The 19,386-nt window shown below is 39.8% G+C and overlaps 1 protein-coding gene across 10 annotated transcripts in view; it reads left to right on the top strand.

Annotated features, from left to right (window-relative positions):
• LOC102799062 (ELKS/Rab6-interacting/CAST family member 1-like) overlaps positions 1–19,386 on the top strand; it is a 142,647-nt gene that overhangs the window by 30,832 nt on the left and 92,429 nt on the right. For 4 of the 10 annotated variants that reach the window (XR_015716654.1, XM_035907454.2, XM_035907447.2 and 1 more), the window contains exons 5-13: positions 2,705–2,952; positions 3,055–3,226; positions 7,224–7,298; positions 8,208–8,363; positions 10,204–10,296; positions 12,325–12,492; positions 12,592–12,759; positions 15,233–15,370; positions 17,945–18,085. Coding sequence is in view for 7 of the 10 variants with exons in the window: in XM_035907454.2 (XP_035763347.2) it covers positions 2,705–2,952; positions 3,055–3,226; positions 7,224–7,298; positions 8,208–8,363; positions 10,204–10,296; positions 12,325–12,492; positions 12,592–12,759; positions 15,233–15,370; positions 17,945–18,085 (1,359 nt within the window). In the remaining 3 variants the exon portion in view is untranslated. The remainder of the gene's footprint in view (positions 1–2,704; positions 2,953–3,054; positions 3,227–7,223; positions 7,299–8,207; positions 8,364–10,203; positions 10,297–12,324; positions 12,493–12,591; positions 12,760–15,232; positions 15,371–17,944; positions 18,086–19,386) is intronic. The other 6 variants (XR_015716656.1, XR_015716655.1, XM_087830697.1 and 3 more) reach the window with 2 other exon arrangements.

The following is a 19,386-nucleotide window of genomic DNA, read 5'->3' as shown; positions in this document are numbered from 1 at the left end:
TTGGTTGATTTATCCTCAAAGGATCACACACAGCCTGTAAAAGCAATAAACTACTGAGCATTCATTACACAAAATACCAGAAAAATGTAAAAATGGCACCACAGAAAAAACTCTCTCACACACACATATCCATCCATCCATCCATCCATCCATCCATCCATCCATCTATCCATTCATCCATCCATCCATCCCTCTTGTTCTCCTTATCAGTTGGGTTGCTGTGACAGCAGGCTTAGCAGGTTATTCTACCTGCCCTTCTACCCAGCCACACTTTCCAGTTTCTCCTAGGGGATCCTGAATTATTTCCTGAGATAAACAGTATAATCTGCAGGTTGTGTCTTCTCCCAGCTAAGTATACCTGGAAGACTACCAAAGGAAGGTGACCAGGAAACGTCCTTGTCAAGATACCTGAATCACCTCAAGTGCTCCTTTTGACATGTAGGAACAGTGGTTCTATTCAGACATCTCTCTGGATGTCCGAGCTCCTCCTCATCACATCTCTAGGGCTGAGCACAGCCACCCTACAGAGGAAGCTCTGCTGATATCCACAACCTGATTTTTTGCAGTCATTTTTAGATTTAATAACCACAAGACAGGCTTGGGACACATATGAACTGGTAAATTGAAAGCTTTCCCTCTCAGCTCAGTGCTCCCTTAGACGCGACAATCGTGCAATTCTACAAAAATAACATACACATGCACGCAGGATACAGGAAATATTCAAGACTGTGGTAAATCTGCTGAGACTGGGTTTTATTATTTGTCCTGCTTTACTCATACTCATGGAAAAATATAAAATGAAATAGTCCATATTCAAGTTTCACATGCATTTTAGGGCTCATAAGACCCCTCCATGTCTATTATTGTGAATGAATGAATGTGTTTGTTTTCACATTTTTCTCACACAGCATAATTTTGCATAAAGAATTCAATGAATCCTGTAAACATTACAGAATGTTGCATGAGAAAGATGTGAAAGTAGCTTCTGCTATGAGTAAGAAGAAGCTATTTTCAGCTGCTCCTTTATTCACGAGGGGTTTTCACAGCCTGCATCTTTTATTTGGCAGATTTTTAAACCAGATGCCCTTCCTGACACAACCCCAAAGGGATTCATGTCTCCTCTCAGGGCTGTAAACCACTACACTATGGAGCCACACCACAATCACAATATGTCATCCATCACCATTCCAAGAACAGGAACACAGCCTGTCACCGCGGCTCAAATGTTAGCTCCTCTGCTTCTCAGATTATTTCCAGCCATTCTTGTTATAGATTCTTATCTCACCTTGCTGACTGTGCACAGGCACATAATTGGTAAGTGACATCAGAAGTAAGAAGGAATAGTGTGAGGTAGTTGTGTTTAAGAAATGAAATCACTATGCAAAATCTTTTAACTGAGTTTAGAGTTTTGCAGTAAGTGTGAAAATGATGTGATCATTTAATATATTTATTAAATTATTTAACTGCACAAGAAATGGTGCATTCCAGTTCCAGTTCAGAGAATTATATTTTTGGGTTGTTTTATTAACAGTTTAGAAAACTTGTAATATGCCTTTAAAAATGAGCAATCCCATTAGGAATTCATTAATTCAGCTTTTCTTTACCTTTTAATTCCTGATCCCTCACTGATTACATTGAGTTAAACAAAACATGAGGAAACATTTTGCTACAGGACTACTGCTTGCGCATTTCTGATTGGTGCATTCCTGCTGACAATCTTGACGCAAACAACTAAAAACCTTAGCAAACAGCAAAGGTCCACAGTCTGGTTAAAACTGCCTGCTCTGTTGCATTTGTTTATCCTTATCAGACTTGCAATGACAACAGGATGAGAACAGCAGGCCAAAGGTCTTTGCTTTGCACTGGTGAGCCCCAAGAGCTCCTGGGTCACCCTGGAGATACTGTATAATCCCTTCCAACATGTTTAAGGCATGAGGTCAGACTTCTTAAAAAGGAGGTGGAAAAACAACACGGAGCTGCTGATAAAAAGCCAGTGTTACGGCAGCAGATGTCCCAGTAACCTCAAATTACCACACACACCATTTGGCACACAGTGAACCAAGAGCCATTGGGAGATCTGGATAGATGTGCTTATTGGTATTCTGGTTACAGAAACAGAGTGAGTTGGGGAAGTAAGCTGACCAAGACGTGTGACACTTACATACAAAGATGCACAAAAGGAAGGGACGGTATAGAAATCAGTGGGTTGAGTATGGTTTGCTTGTAGGTGTCAAACAAAGACAAAAGTCATTAGATTGAAGTGTCTGGTAAGCAATAATAGTTACACAAGAACCACCTATTCTTTCCCTCAGTACTGTGTAGTTTAGCTTTTATAATCACCAGATTAGGTTAGGTTTAGATTAGGTTAGGTTAACTACAGTAATAGAACTGATCAACAAATCTTTCAGATCTCTGCAGATAGGTCTAGTTGTACAATGGGATAGTATGTGGCATGCCAATAAAATTTAGCAACTTGTAGCAATGACTTATAAAATTACCATTAGTGAAGCTAAGAAAGCAGGTACCAAGTTAAACTTATCTCAACTTTGGACCGAGCAAGCGAAGTGACTAGCAATAGGTGTAAAGGATTATAGGTGACATTAGACAGTCGCTATGATGGACATTGCACGGTCTGGAATATCCATTATAGTAATCGCTCACTCTTTCATTCGTAAGCTGAACATCCCTGTTTCCCTCCCACCAGCATCTTCAATGCACCATCCAGGCTTTGCAAGATGAGCTCAGAATCCAGCGCGATCTCAACCAGCTCTTCCAATCCGATTACTCCGGCCTCGGAAGCCAGCCCATTTCCCCTCAAGAAATGACAGAGGAGAACTTCTTGCGCCTCCATGCCGAGTATGAGAGGCAAGCCAAAGAGCTCTTCCTCCTGAGGAAGACTGTTGAAGAAATGGAGTTGAGGATAGACACACAGAAACACACACTAACTGCCAGGTAAAGACTAAAAAAAGACAGTTTAAATGTAATTTGTTACGGTATGATTTCAGTGACCTTGTCTAAAGCATGCTATTAACTTCCTTATTTTCTTGTTTACAGGGACGAGTCAATCAAGAAGTTACTGGAAATGTTGCAGAGTAAAGGCCTGTCATCTCGGGCAACCGAGGAGGATCATGAGCGAACGAGGCGACTCGCCGATGCTGAGATGACCATCCACCAATTGGAGGGTCTGCTTGAGCAAAAAGACAAGGAGATGCTACAACTCAGAGAGGTGCGTGTGTGTGTTTGTGTATGTGTATGTGTGTCACTGGCAAAGAAGAAACAATATGCAATCAAATATTACCATGTGTGCAGGGGAGAGTCTTTGTGCATATCCAGATGTGAATGTGTTCACATCAGAGTTTATCATATCCAGGCAAAGCCCTTGGCTTCTTCCAGTCTTAAGTGTACACTTTATCCCAGTTTCTCCACTCACGTTTCTTTTTTCTCTCCTTCTGCTGGTTTAACGTTACATTCACTTTCTTAATACAAAAGCCCCCCCTAGTGGCAAAATGTTGTCAGTGTACTACATCCATCCTTCCAGCACATACTGCCAATTTCAGTGTGGCAAATAGTCAAAATATACTCTTGTGCATCTTTTAAGTTGCATTTTCAGGAATAATTCACAAATATTTTGACTGACCTATATGTCTTCTTGAAGATTAAGAGATCTGTCATCCACAAAACTCTGCTTTTTCTGACATTACAGATTTGCACTTGTTCATATCTGACAATAGTAATAATAATAGTTATATCAACTTGATTTATGTAGCACCTTTAAAGACAGAGATTACACGTGCTTCAACGGGTGAACAAAGGCAGAATGCTCATAAGGTAAATGATAATATTTACCTTAAAATAAACAAATTAAAATAAACAAAAAAACAGGAGAAACTTGCAAAAAATGCAAACCACCAATTGTCAGTATAAATGATAACAATAAATAACAATAAAATTTGGTTTAGGTGATTCTAAAAGTGCACATAGGTGTGTGACTGTGAATGGACTCCGATAACGATTAGCAGAAGGCAATGGTTGGATGAACAATAAAAGAAAATATAAACAGTAAAACAATTTAAAAAAAGACATATGAAAGGTAACATATAAGCAAACAGGTGGTAAAAACATGCAAACATACAAATAATCAAAATATAGAAGTCAGCTAAAACATGAACAAAAAAATGCACAACAAAAACATATCAGTATACTAATGCATCAGCCAGGGTGACAAATGCACAAATGCAGCATAATGTTAGAGGGGTGATATAAAGTCATACTTCAGTAAATAAATAAGACCATAAGAAAGAACAATTGGGAGTCTCTGCATATTTTCTGGCTGATTTTCCATCTCACTGCATCAGTACACTGGACAGAGTTTTTGTTTCGAAGAAGTTAAATACAAAGCTGGAACCAACCAAGAGAATGAGAAAAAGATTTTGCAGTATCTGAAGTAAAGATTCATTATAGACTTTAGTGAATGTTACAGTGCTAAATAATGCAAATTTCTATTGAGCAAGTCTTGCTAACTTCCTGATTCTGTGCTGACACTTCCTTTCGGGATATTGTTCATTTTGCTAATTAACAAACTAGACTGTAATGTCCTGCAGCACTATTTTCATACCCTTCAACAATGTCCCTCATGGGGATGCTGCTGTGCAGTTATTAAATAATCCTCTGCTTAAAGTACATGCAGCCTTTTAATCTAACCTCCTGGATTCTTGATTGTAAAATGCCACTTAATCACATAAAGTAATTAATCAGCAAAATCACCAAATATAAAACCTAAAAATATTCCTCCCTTCCTTCCTTTTGTTCAGACTTTTGAAAACATGAACTAATTTTAAAGTGCTCTTTTAGGACACAGAAAGGTCTTCCCTTTATGGTTACTGAATGTCAAAGGGTTTAGGAATTTTTCTCAAAATTTGTTTATGCCATTTGCACATATCCATATTAAATGGACATAGTATGCACTAGATTTTTGTTTATTGGCTCAACAGGTGTAGTGTTGGACTAGAACTGCTGGGGTCCAAGTCTGAGACACAATCGTATGTTAAGCATGTTTTTGTTCAAAAATATAGCTCTTTAAATAACATGTAGGAGTGATCTAGACACCCACCTAACTTTCATTTTGAAACCACACTTGATATCAGTTTAATTTAGACAGTTATGTATTATCTAGATGTGTTTTGGGCTTAGAATCGCTGGAAAAATACTCAGTGGGTTTATATTTCAATGTCGTTTCAATAGCAGGAAATTATGCTGTGTGTAAATTAAGACATTTTTCAATCGCCTGAAAGACATCCTTTCCCATTTCCTGTTTTAAAGTTGTCTTTTGCTAGTTGGTATGTAATCAAATCCTTATGGCTAGATTAGGCTATATGTGGTCCACAAAAGTTGACCATTTTGTGCAAAATTTTCAGTGACTTTTTTCAGCAAACTAATGGCCATGGCTGTTTTACCGGGCTGGTTTTTTGAGTAAAAGGAAAAGGGAAAGAGATATCCATGGATGTCTGGTACTTGGGGGGATATAACTGTGCAAAAGATAATGTGTTGTCATTATTTATGCCATTTATTTATCTGTTTTTTTTTTTTAAATTAGTTTTAGCTATTAATAAAAATTACTGCTGTAGCCAGCACACTTTTAAAAGTGTAGCTTTAATGTAACCCTGGCAATTATTTCATGGTTCAGGCTTTAAGATGAGATAAGATGGCATATAATTCAATAATTAGCTGATTGTTTGGTGTGATAAATTTCATTGCAATGCCGTAATATGACAGGCAGTATTTAGGCAGCATTGGCTATTAAGAAACGAGTCCTCGTGTGCCAATGTACTTTTATATAATTAAAGCAACAAAAAATACCTTCAAAATGGAAAAAATAATTATATAACACGAGTGATGTCAGGTGACTTGTGCATGCAAAGACCTCGGACACAGGTTTGATAGTCAGTTAAGCTACAACTCCTCCAAATGACCCAGAAAAGAGGTGTTAGGTTAAGAGGAGGGTGCCGTAATCTCTAAAGTAAATAACGATGGAGGCAAGTTTTCAGCAGTGATTAAATTTTACAGTTATGTTTTCTGACATTTCATAATTAAAGCTGTAATTACGTTCTTGTTTTTGCAATTGCTGTATCAGTGAATAGCACAGTGTGTGTGTGTGAGTGTGTGTGTGGGCATCTGTACCATCCTTGTCATTGCCTCTAGCAATGGCCTCCTACTATCCCTTTCACTCACATGTTTTTATGCTTTCTGGCTTATGCATTAGCTCTATTTGTGTGTGTCCTTCAAAGAAAAGCAGTGATGCATACACAGCCGTGTCCCCTTTGCTTTCACTCCCTCCTTTGCTCTTTCTTTCTCTATTTGTGCCCTTCCAACTGCACTCCCCCTACTTTCGTCTCACTTCATTTGACTAGCGACTAGTGATGAAGTAACAGCTGCCTGCTAGACATTTTACTGCATTTTTCTTATTAAATTGGAGTAGTGAGATAGCATGTTTTTGAGAATTTTGATGATTTTAGAGAAAAAACACTCTGGACTTTGGGTTAATTTTGGACTTAAACCATTTTATATTTTTCTTAATACATGGATACTGAAGCTTGGGAGCTAATTCATTGAATTAACACGATTTCAGGCTGTCAGATTTGATCATTAAAATCTAAACAGGCTAAACACAGTTAGCGTCGTTAGTGCTGTTTCAAGTAGTTCAAATGATGTGGGATGGCCGGATTGATCCAAGGAGGCTAAAAGCCAGTGTTTCTCCTAGAGGGAAACCTCTAGCTGAATCTCCCCCCTTTCCTGTTTCTCCCTCGATCCCTATTCCCCCTCCATTCCATGTGTCACCCCCTTTCCAGCCCTCTCCTGCTTTCTCCCCATCACGGCATCACCTTTTGCGTTCGTCTCCCTCCTTCCCTGTGCCTTCCCCTCCTTCTCACCGGCACTACAACCATCCAGTTGCCACCCCCTCCTCTTGTCCTCCCCACTTTCCCTCTTTCTTTTTTGCCTCTTCTGTCCACCCTTCCGCTCATCCGTCCCTCCAGCACTCGCCATCCTTTCCTGCACCTGCTCCTCGGCCTACACCAACGGTTCAGCCCTCACTCCATCCCTTCCCATCAGTTGCTCTCGTCTCGCCTCCTGGCCCTCGACCTTCTCCTCTCTTGCCCCATCCCTCGCTCCATCCCGCGGTGTCTCCCTCTCTGTCATCTGCTGATCGTGCTGTTTGTGCCTCTCAGGAGCTGCACAGGAGATACGAAGCAGCTCCAGAATCAACAAAGACCAAGGCCCTGCAGACAGTCATCGAAATGAAGGTAAACAAATGCTAATGTAATTTAGAAATGTGTTTGTATATATCTATATACAGGGATTTAAGTTTATGTCTACATTTATAGAGGATTATTTTGACCCCAACAATACAAATTGTTAAAAAAATTATCTGAAATGCTGCTAATTCTGTAGTGCTGTATTTAATGTGCATATTATGTGGATATTATAGCTATTAATGACATAGGATTGCTAGAGCATGAATGAATTACACAGTCCAAATACTTGGGACTATCACTGGTCTTCATCGATGTCTAAATGCACTGAGTTGCTGCTATATGATTTGCTGATTATTAATAGTGTTAATGAAAAGTTTAATGTGGTTCCTGGGTAAATATGATGGAAAATAAGGTATAGAATAGACACAAATACACCATGAAGTGCAGTTTCACTAAACAAGACTTTAAATATATTCATGTATTTGTTGCATTGGACAACATTTTAGACTCAAAAGAAGAAAACAAATAATTTTTCAGAATCTCAGTCGGAGGTTTATCCAACACACAGCATGAACTGGACATTCGTGTTTCTGACCTCTAAATGCGTTCTACTACCTGCTGGAAAAACATACCTAAAGAATCTTTTTTGTTACGTTCTGTTAAAAGTCTTTCTGTCTCTGCAGTTAATATTGACAAGATAAAATTGGCCAACTGCTATGTCTGTTGGGCTTCACTGATTATTATTGAGATACAGATTCAAGTATTTTAAAAACATAATGGATTATTAGATAAAGTCTTTAAGCATTCGACAATAGTTACATTTACATTACTTTCACGTAGACTTCCTTTAATTGCATTTCCACCTCTGCTCCTATTTCACCCCATTTTATTATCACTGTATATTTCTGGTATATTTGTTTATGGTCTGATTAGTTAGATGTGTTTGTCTGCTGTCAGGATGCAAAAATCAGCTCGTTGGAGCGTGGCATGAGAGAGCTGGAAGAGGAGGTGATGATGCTGAAATCCAATGGCGCTCTGAGCAGTGAAGAGAGGGAGGAGGAGATCAAACAGATGGAGGTCTACAGATCCCACTCCAAGTTCATGAAGAACAAGGTGATAAATGTACAAACACATACAGTCCAGACAGTAACTGAAACATAATAATGGATACAGCATTAAACTGATTAAGAGTTGAGAATAGTTGTTAAGTTTGAGGACAAATTGCCTGTAAATAGAGTAACGAGGCCACCATGCAAGTCTGAAAGGTAGCAGTGGGGCTCAAACAGCTGATAAAGTCTCACAACATAGGAATTCCCTGGAAGTCATAGGAACTAAAAGAGCTTCACAAGGATTTATATAGACTGATATCTCAAACTAACAGCCAAACCTCGTACAGACATTCATTCAGTTCTTTACTGCCTCAAGTGAGATTAAATTACATTTAAATTGACACACTTTTCAAACAAAGTGAGAAATATTCAAACTTTAAAATCTTTAAAAAATGATACAAACCTTATAATAATTTAGGGAAATACGAAACCGTTTCATCTCTCAAACATGGCAGTGGTTCTGTCAGCTACAAGGTGGCAGCAGTGAAGGGAAACCATCAAATAAACATATAAACAATAATAAGAATATATCCTTATATCTATCAAAGGACTCTAAATAGAATAGTTAGCATGTAGGATTTGTTTGACCTTGTGTATTTACTTCCTTTTAAGTCCCAGTATGATTTAAAAGGGCTACGCTGCTCTATCTTGTCAAATTTTAGTCAATGTGCTGGAGACTAAAGAAAAAAAAGTGTTTTTGCTCCATTATTGCCTGTCTGGTTGTATTTGCTTGTCTCACCATTTTTTCCCTTTGTGTTTTGAACAATATCTGGATTTTCTTGCTTAGCTTAGAATAAATTTGCTTTTTCACACTCACTACCTTGACGGATACAACTTCACTGTCAGGAATAAAGAGTGTCTGTGGGAGCCGTGCTCATTAAAACGGAAACTCCGTATACGTCTGTCGTGTGGGGAGGCGATCCAGTTTGGAAATTCAGCAGACTTTTTGTGTGCGCGAGCTGATATATTCTTGTTTTTCTCTGTAGTGGATTTGTGTCTCAAAACTGGAAGGAAGTAATTTACATGGTGTACCTTTTTATAGTTGGATTTCCTTGCTGTTGGCATGCATATCTGTGGTAATACACTAGATGCATTCTTGTTTTGGACATTATTAGCTTTAACGTGTATTTAATCGAAGGTGTAAAGCTCTCCTCAATCAAAGGTTTTAATAATAGCAACAAAGAGCCATTTCATTGGTTAATCAAAATAAAGATAATGCACGCTTCTTCACATGTTCAGAAATGCTCCAGTAAGAAGTCTTCAAAGGACACAGTACTGTAAAACAATGTAGGGGTTATATACATTGCATGCCAGATGCAACTGTGGCAACATACTTGTTATGGCCCGGTGTGCTCTCCATTTTGCTAATTAGATGTTTGCCCTTCTTCAAAGCTCTGCCACTCACTCCAAAATTGATTCAAGAAACACCATTATCTGGAGTTTTTAATCCTTTTAATGCATTTTTTGGAATAAGCTGGAAGAGCAGATGCTCCCAGCAAAAGCTTTCGGTCAACATGTGCTTATCTAGTGGTCAGCTGATCTGATGGGGCAGTAAAAGGAGCAGGCAGGCTGTTGTGGAAACAGTTCAGTATAACACGGTATTATTTATAATACTGTAGGCAAAACGCACACAACAGGAACGGAGGTACCTGCAGAGGCTGTAATGTTACTTATGCTAATACTAATGGTAGTAATGATAAGATAAACTGCAGGCTGATGCTGCCCTCACACCTCTGACTTATTGGAAGCAGGTTAGAGGGAAGGAAGAAACACAAGTAAGGGAAGCAAGAAGCAAAGCTTGGCTAATGGGAAGCACCCATGTTGATGCCCTCCTCTCCTGCCAGGTTGAGCAGCTGAAGGAAGAGCTAACTCACAGCGAGTCAGAGAAGGAGGAACTAAGGCAACGAGCCAATGAGCTTCAGCAGGAGGTGTCGGCAGTAAGAGACACACCTCTGTGTCTGTTTGCGCATCCTTTCTTTCTTTCTTTCTTTCTTTCTTTCTTTCTTTCTTTCTTTCTTTCTTTCTTTCTTTCTTTCTCTCTTTCTTTCTTTGACTGGCTAACGTAGTTCTAGTAGATTTCCAATAGATTCCCGGTAGCATGCTGTGTGTTCAGACAGCAGTAAGCAACTATAACATTCAAATGTCCAAACTATGCACACCAGCTGCAGAGAGCATCGTGGACCGTTCACCCAATATCCACTCATGAGGTGTACTTATTTTTCTCATGTAGTTATTGCATCATATTGCCATTAACATGGTCCATTTTGCATATATATATCTGCATCCTATAACTGTTTTGAACCAGTTCAAGACATGAGGTTAAGTTTAAAGCCAGTCTAAAATGAATCGAGCCATTCTTCAAAACCTGGGTTAGCAAATGTGTTTTCTACACTTTGCTAAATACAACAGGAGAAAGCATTTTCTATTCTTTTGGTGAGCTGACAAAGTTAGTCTCTATAAACAGCTCAGGAATTGCAGTTCTCTTTGTGTGTGAGATCAGTGGCTTTTGATAGTAATAGTCGTGCGCAGCAGTCTGAATGATACGGCTACAGAATTCCAGCAGAGTCCAGTTGTGCTGTGCTGCAGTGTCTGTATCACTAACACACTTCTCTTTGTCCTTGCATGAGGTTTCAGTCTATTTGTAGTTTAGACCACTTTGCTCCTGGGTTTGCTTTGCTTTTATATGACTGATTTACTGTATGGGTCAAAGGAGCTTGCAAAGAAAAGCGTCTGGACTTCTTTAAGTCGCTTGAAGACGTTTCACCTCTCATCCGAGAAGCTTCTTCAGTTCTAAGGTCAAATGGTGGAGTCCCAGATTTAAACCTAGTGGGAGTATCCCCCCACAGAGGGACAAAAGGACCCCCTGATGATCCTCTAATCGCCTGAGTCAAGGTGTGAAAGGTGTGGGGGTCATTTTGTCCCTCTGTGGGGGGATTTAAACCTAGTGGGAGTCACTAGGTTTAAATCTGGGACTCCCCACCATTTGACCTTAGAACTGAAGAAGCTTCTCGGATGAGAGGTGAAACGTCTTCAAGCAACTTAAAGAAGCCCAGACGCTTTTCTTTGCAAGCTCCTTTGACTACGATGACCTGGATGACTGAGAACCTTCACAGACGATTTACTGTATGGTTTGGGTCCATTCTTGTACTGTGTCATGTTAAATTCACCCCTAATCACAACACCTGCAAACTGAATTTCATGTTAAAAAGGAGTGAAATTGTAATACGCAACTTCTCCAAATGTGGCAGTTTACTGTATTTGATTCCTGAGCTTTGGCCAGGTGAAAGAATTGACCCTGACCCATTAGTTGAAGTGTATAGCTAAGAGCAAAATAGATTAATACTGCACTGACTTCCATGTATGTCTAACTTTTGTTTACTTTTCAGGAGAAGAACTAAAATAAATGGCCGTTCTTTTCTTTTAAGGTCCTCATTGTGTCAAGATATATTTGATCAAAGTCACAGCTTTAGGAGATAAACTGACACACTAACCTTTGTAAGAGGGATGAGTTTAAAACCACGGTCTGTTCTTGTTTTTCACTTTTTATGTGGATGAGGTAAACCTGTAGCAGTCTTGTAGCTCTCTCCATCACCGCAACCATCATCTCTTTTTACTTGTAAAGGGTAGATGTGTCTGCAGGCCTTAATAAAATATCTAACAAGTACATTTTCTTTTCCCTCTGAATAAAGCAGTAAAGTTGTGCATTTAAAAAAAGATTTGTATCTTAAAAGCATTATCAGTCAGCTGCGTGCACTTCTTATTATTGTACCTGTTTCTTCTTTTACAGTTGGTCTTCTGCAGAGTAATGGCTAAAACTAACATTAGGACTGAGTGCTTACTTTGCAAAGCTTGTAGTACATTTTAATGCTTATATATGATATTAGAAAGCATATCGTCCTCTCCAGTACACACCTTTACACGCTCTTTTTTTATCTGTCTGTCCCTTTATATTTTGTGTTATTCAGATGGAACAGGCCAAGCAAGAGCTGAGCCGTAAGGACAGCGAGCTGCTGGCTCTCAGGACCAAACTGGACACTCTGAACAATCAGTTTTCTGACAGCAAACAACATGTGGATGTACTCAAAGAGTCACTAACCGCCAAGGAACAGAGAGCTGCCATACTACAGACTGAGGTTTAGCTACACCCTCATTACAACCTTTCTGCTTCGCCGTTGATATTTGGTGTGTGAATGTTTATTTGCACTTTTGCGTACCTACTTGTGGGTTCACAGGTGGATGCCTTGCGTCTCCGACTGGAGGAAAAGGAGTCGCTCCTCTCTAAAAAGAGTCAGCAGATCTCAGAGCTGACGGAGGAGAAAAGCACTCAGCAGGGAGAGATCACTGACCTCAAAGACATGATGGACGTCAAGGAACGCAAAGTTAATGTTCTACAGAAGAAGGTGAGAACACACAAAATGCACTCCATTAATATAGACACATAAAGCAAAGTTGAAGTCCTTGTGATCCCTGTTTTAGGTCTGAGCTAACCAGTAATTGTAGAGTCCTGGGTTAATGCACTGCATCTGTATTATGTTTAAAATGTTACAGGGTGAGCATTTATGGAGTGTTATCCTTAATAATCATTAAGTACACTGCCTATTGAGGCAGTGTACTTTTTTTTCTTTTAGCTGATTCTGGTCATGTTGCCCTCATAGTACTAGCTTTCTTCCAAATAAACCAGCATCATCATTACCTCTAATATCTCTTTGTGTCCAGAGGAAAACTGCGATATTCAGACTTTTTGGATAATGGATAACATGCATTAGAGCTGAAGCAGACACACCTTTACTCCTTTTCATGCTGATAACATTTAATGTGTTCTGAGAATATGCCAACATTTAATACTATGACCACTAGATGGGGCTCTAACACAGCATGTAGCATGCAAGCAAACGTTGACAGACAAACAGTCAGACAGACAGGTGAGCAGAAAGACACAGCTGCACACAGACAGGCCGTTTAGGCAAAACTGAAGTCTCTAGTGTTTTCTGCATACTTTTTCCTGGTCTTCACTATGTAGTTTTTGTGAGTATCTCTGCGGTAATGCTGTCAGTTAGATGGATGGGCCAGAGTGACCCCTTGTCTTGGCTGTCTACACAAACACATATACACACACACATTCACCCTGCTATCCTAAAAACTCTTGTGCTTGTCAGATATGTTGGCGGAAGAGCTTTTGGAATAAGACAATTTAAGCAAACTACCATAACAGCTATTGTAGTTGTTTTGAATGGTGATATCTAAAGGAGGATTCTTGCAGCCATCTAGGCCACTGCATCTAACACAGTAAGTGCAAAGCTTACAGGAAAGCCAGTGCGAGGTTGCATTCCTCCATCATCAGTCTTTTGTGTCTTTTCTGCGTCTTAATTTTCTCCCTCACCCAGTCGCAGCATTTGTGTCCTGTAGAAAAAAATGTAGAAATGGAGACTGTGTGCAGATAATTGATACAGACAATCAAGCAGACAGACATAAAGCAAGACAGGGAGGGGGAGGAGAGAGACAGAGTGTGTTTAAAATCATTAGATGCATACTAATGAGTTCCTCTTGATTAATAAATGATGACCTCTGCCATCTTCAAATGGAAAACAGTTCAGAGCCTGATAGGGAGGCAGAGATGCTGCTGATTCCTTCTTGATATCATCTGGAAAAAAAATATGAATTTGGTGCCTTTTTTCATGTGAAAACACAAAAAATACCTTCTTTCCGTTTTGTGTCCCTCTGCCTCGTGTTTTAATAGTACAGATGATTTCTGCTGCGAGGAACATTGTGACATAGCTGATCATTGTTTTTGTATTGGGTCATTATCACAGATGACTTGGGAACTAAAATAGGACAAGAGAGAAGCAGTGAGTGTGTGTGTATGTGTGTGTGTGTGTGTCAGGTTCAGGAAATGCAGATCAAAGCCTCTCACTGCCTCTCAATGTCAAGTGTGTGTTCACATATGTGTGTATGTGCATGTGTGAGACAGGAGACAGAGAGGAGGAGGAGGTGGAGAACGTGTCAGTCAACCTGTCAGGTCAACAGTTGATTAATGAGGTGCTGGAAATGTTTTACTGTATGAACACACAAGCACACACACACACACACACATGCTCGCAATTTTAGTAGTGCTGCGTGTGTGTGTGTGTGTGTGTCTCACCTGCAGTGATGTCAATCTGACTCCAGTCTTTTTTTGTGAGAGTTTGCCAATCATTTGATTAACTTTCTCTCTGGCAAGGGGAAGGCAAGAGAAGCATAAAGAGAGGGAGATTGAAATTGTGCAATAATCCCACCCAAGTTCACTCATATGAAGACATTACATAAGCTTTCAAGCTCTATTTTCCTCCTGATTCTGTTATTTCTGTATGGTTCAACCTTTTGTTCCATCCATTTCTTAACGAAGACCACAAAGTTGACATAACTTCTTATCTTTGTCTGTGATCACTTTCTGTCCCGCCTTCCTTTTTCTCACACAGAGAGCTACGCAAGTGCTGGTACTTCTAGCTTTGTGAGGACCCTCATTTACATAATGGTTTCCCTGTGCAGTCACATCTAAACGATCTCTAACCCCAGCCTACAGTAATTCTAACCTTCACCCTGCAGTTTAACCTGAACCCTCAAAGAGCCTCAGACTTGCCTGAAGCTCAAGTTGTTGCTTATGTAGATTGATACATGGGCACACACACTTTGTCCACATGTTTAAGATGTGCTGCTATATCTGCATTTCTTCTGCAGAAGTTCAGTTTCCTGTGGACTTAAAAGCACCTGCTACAGTACTTCACTTTGGCTGAGTCTTAGAGCTAATAGAGCTGCCAACAAAATCTCACTGAGTGGTCAATGCACAAATTATTCTTGAAAACCCCACAGAATTATTCTCTCCTTTTCTTTCTGCAGATAGAGAACCTCCAGGATCAACTGAGGGATAAAGAAAAACAGCTGAGTGGCTTGAAAGACAGAGTCAAGTCTCTGCAGACAGACACCTCAAACACAGACACTGCACTGGGAACGCTGGAGGAGGCTCTGGCTGAGAAGGTATACACACATGCACGTACACGCTCACCCGACCGTTTAACTCTTGAGCAAGGTTGCATTAATAAAATCTTGATGAGCAAAACTGCAGACCACCCACACGATGACCAGATGGCTCTGGATAAATGGAAATCGACCAATAATCACACTGGCTGTTTCATTATTAAATCATCCAGAGCTTGTGTTCATAAAAGATTAGGAACTGTCCAATGTGCAGCCACATGGCTCAAAGTAGTTCATTGGTCACTCTTTGGGTCTGGACGTTCAGGTACTTTAGCCACAGAGCCGACTGTTTTATGACTCTGCTCTCAGTGGGGATTTAACCCTGATTCTGGGAATCTAACCAGCGACATTTAGAGCGGCAGAACACTTTAAAGTGTTTGATGAGAATATATTTTTGCGGTGTTATGCACGATTATGTTACCAACTCAATCTCCTTTGCATTTGCACGCGCACAGGAAACAGGCCTATTAATTGTCCAGTGACTAATATCGAGGGTGTCAGTTAGACGTGTGAGTGTTGGCAGGATAATGTGGCCGACGACTCCTGCTTCACTCACACGGCTTTCACAAGCTTTTTTCCCTCTCATTTTCATTCTGCTGGCGCCTTTCATTTTTAGCTTTCTTCCTTTCTGCATCCATTTTTATCTCCTTGCCCTGCTTTCGTTTCTTCTTCTGCTTCTGAGATGAATTATGTTGCATTTTAACTTTCCAGTGCTTGAGTTTTATGCACAATATTACTCATGTTTGATGGTGTTTGCAGCTATATTCTGTATTTTTGTCTCTGTAAACGGTAGAAACAACCGTGACTGAAATATTTGCATCCCTCATTCTGTTATCATAATTATTTTGAAGAATGTTGATGTTACAGTGGTATTCTTCATGAAAACCAATAAACCCAGAATTAATTAATTAATTAAAGTCTTGACTAAGGAAGACCCTCATTGGTTTGTCTTTACAAACTATTGAGTTTAACCATTAAAGTGCAAGGTGCAAAATATGAAAAAATAGAGGTGGTAGAGAATAAGACGCAAGAGAAATATAAGAGTGATTGTATAGTAACTATTTAATTCTTTAATTGCTTAATTCTTCATAGCATTGCGACAATATGGTGAAAATAATATTCCAGCATCACAGAGATTTGTCAGCTGGATGTCCGTGATGTGACTCTGAAGGCTATTTGAGTACAGCAAACTCATTGTCATGTTCAGGAAACCATACGAATGTCGTGGCAGAAATTGCGACTCGTCAGATCAGGCACTGTTTTTCCAATCTTCTTTTTTCTATGCAAACTATAGCCTCAGTTGCCCGTTAGCTGACAGGAGAGGCACCCTGTGTGGTCTGCTGGTGCTGTAGCTTATCTGCTTCAAGGGTCGACGTGTTGCACATTTAGACATGCTGTTCTGCATACCTTGGTTGTAAGTATCTGTTCCCTTCCCATAAGCTTGGGGTATTCTGGCCATTCTCCTCTGATCTCCAGGCATCAAAACTGCATTTTTATCCAGAGAAATGTCAATCTCTGGATATTTTCTCTTTTTCATAATATTTTCTATAATGATTGTGTGGCAAAATCCCAATAGATTAGCAAGTGTTGAAACACACACTAGCCTGTCTGGCACCTACAACCATGAAACATTCAAAGTCACTTAGATCACATGTCTTCCCCAGTCTAATGCTTGGCTTGAATTTCAACAGGTAATTGTTACCATGTCTGTATATCTAAATATGTTGTGTTGCTGCCATGTGATTATCTGATTAAGTTTTTGTGTTAATGAGCAGTTGAGCAGGTGTATCTAAGATCCAAGTGACTGCTTAGTAACCATGATAATATTCAAGCTTTGAGGATTTCAGTGAGATGCTGTTGTTGTAAAATTAGAAAGATGCAATGCTTTTATAGTGTTACAGATGCATAAATGATAAAAAGGTTCATGTTATCTCATTCAACAGGTCAATGTTAGGCAATATGGTGAGATCATAGTATCTGATGTACATAAGAACATTCAAGACGCATCTGTGTGCCAGGTTTGATAGCTCAACCCCTGATAATATAGGATGAGAGTTAGAGATTGAATTTATTGCAGTAAGATTTAACACTACTTCTAAAGTCAACCTTAAACTAACCTTTGCCCAAAGCGCTTTTATTTTGTACAAGTCAAATGAGGACCCATAATAATAATATTTTAATAACACAGACTGCAGATCCAGTATACACTCTTTGCACTGCTTTTGCACGTGTGAACTTTTGTACTTTGACTTGAACGGGCTACTATGTTCTTCTCAAGCTATAGAGATCGGTTATTGTGTTTTAGTGGTTGTGAATTTTACATCTTCTGCCAAAACATATTATGGGCCTAAAATCGCTGTTGGCTGTTAGAGCCTGTCAAAGCTGCCATGTACATAAAGTTTAATATGACTGTTATTAGTATAGAAACTTGATATTGAGTGACTGTGAATGACTGTTGGAGGGTATGAGGTGATTTTTTTTCCTCTCTTATTTTCCATCACTTCTTCTACCTCGACTACCTTCTTTCACTCCAATCTCCTTCCTTCTCTCTCCCTTTCTCTCTTTTCACTCCAGGAGCGAATCATTGAGCGGTTGAAGGAGCAGCGGGAAAGGGAGGAGCGGGAAAAGGGGGAGGAAGTGGAGACCATCAAGAAGGAGCTGAAAGAGCTGAGGGAGAAAGTCTCCCAGCTGCAGGCTGAACTGGCTGACCGTGAGGTAGAAGACACACTCAGGAATTTAAAAACACACGTCCATATTTGTGCTAAAAGTCAGAAAAACACATTCTCTCTCCTTCCTCACTGTTCCTGTCAAGAAAATGTGATTGATCTATCACTGTAGAGCAGACCTTGAATCCTCCCAGAGTTCTTTCGCTGAAGGACAACGATGAAACAGTCATGTTTCCCTGACAACAAAATCCAAGGCCCACAACCAAAAGAAACAATGATCAGAGCTGAATTTTTCTGCCTGTGACCTTTGTGATTTGTACAAAACACCTCAGCAGAGGCAAAGACAGAGAGATGCAGAGAATGACAAAGCATTCTCAGACTCTGTTTTCTCTTTATTCACCCTGCAGCACAACAGAATAAAAGTTACTATTAGCCAATTCATGAAGTTGAGATTAGAAGGGGACCTGTTATGCCGATTTTGAGCTCTATAAACCCACCTACATCATTTAAGCAAAACTATTCCAAGGTGATGTCAGCTTGACATGAGTCAAGGCAAGAAAGCAAATTAAGAAGCAACGCAACTATCAGAAGGGACACCGTAAAAACTAAACTATTGTTTACTGCAGGATTTGCAGTAAGAGCAAATTTAACTATGTGCCTTAGTTATTTCACTAAGGCATATAAGGGTCTAATCCAGTGAGCGACTGGGGCCTTTCTGGGTAGACGTTGCATGTTCTCCCTGTAATTTTCTGGGTTTTCTCTCGGTACTTCGGCTTCCTCCCACGGTCCAGAGAAATGAATGTCAGGTTAATTGTTGATTCTGAATTAAACTTTAGAGAGCAATACATGTAGAAATGCAGTTTTCTATTGTAAAGGATTGTCTTCAATTTCAGTTCTGTTTTATTTAATGCAGAATCACAACAGGAGTCCCCTCAAGGCACTGTGTATTGTAACATAGCTACAATAATACAGAGAAAACCCTAACAATCAAATGACCCACTTTGAGCAAGCACTTGGCGACAGTGGGAAGGAAAAAAACCCTTTAAAGGGAAGAAACCAATAGCAAAACAAGACACAAGGTGGGAATATTCCAGTACAAAAACAGTGAAGGCATCAGACATGACATTGATGAAGTTAGATGCAGCATGAAAATGAGGAGCTGGGGTTGAGGTGGGTTGCAAAGCTGCTTGCAGAGGGAGCAAGAATTGTAAGCAGGGTAAAGCAATCACATTTGGATGTGTAGAATGATATCGGCTGTGTCATAATTAGGCTGTGTGCAGGCAGGAATTGGACCCAAACGCAAACTCACGGGAAACAGGACTGAACTCAAAATACAGCTTTATTGCTGAC

Source organism: Neolamprologus brichardi, chromosome 17 (assembly GCF_056152115.1).
Source record: "Neolamprologus brichardi isolate AB-2024 chromosome 17, ASM5615211v1, whole genome shotgun sequence".
Classification (NCBI taxonomy): domain Eukaryota; kingdom Metazoa; phylum Chordata; class Actinopteri; order Cichliformes; family Cichlidae; genus Neolamprologus; species Neolamprologus brichardi.
Note: the sequence above shows the minus strand (reverse complement) of the source record. Positions and strands in the feature narration are given on the sequence as shown.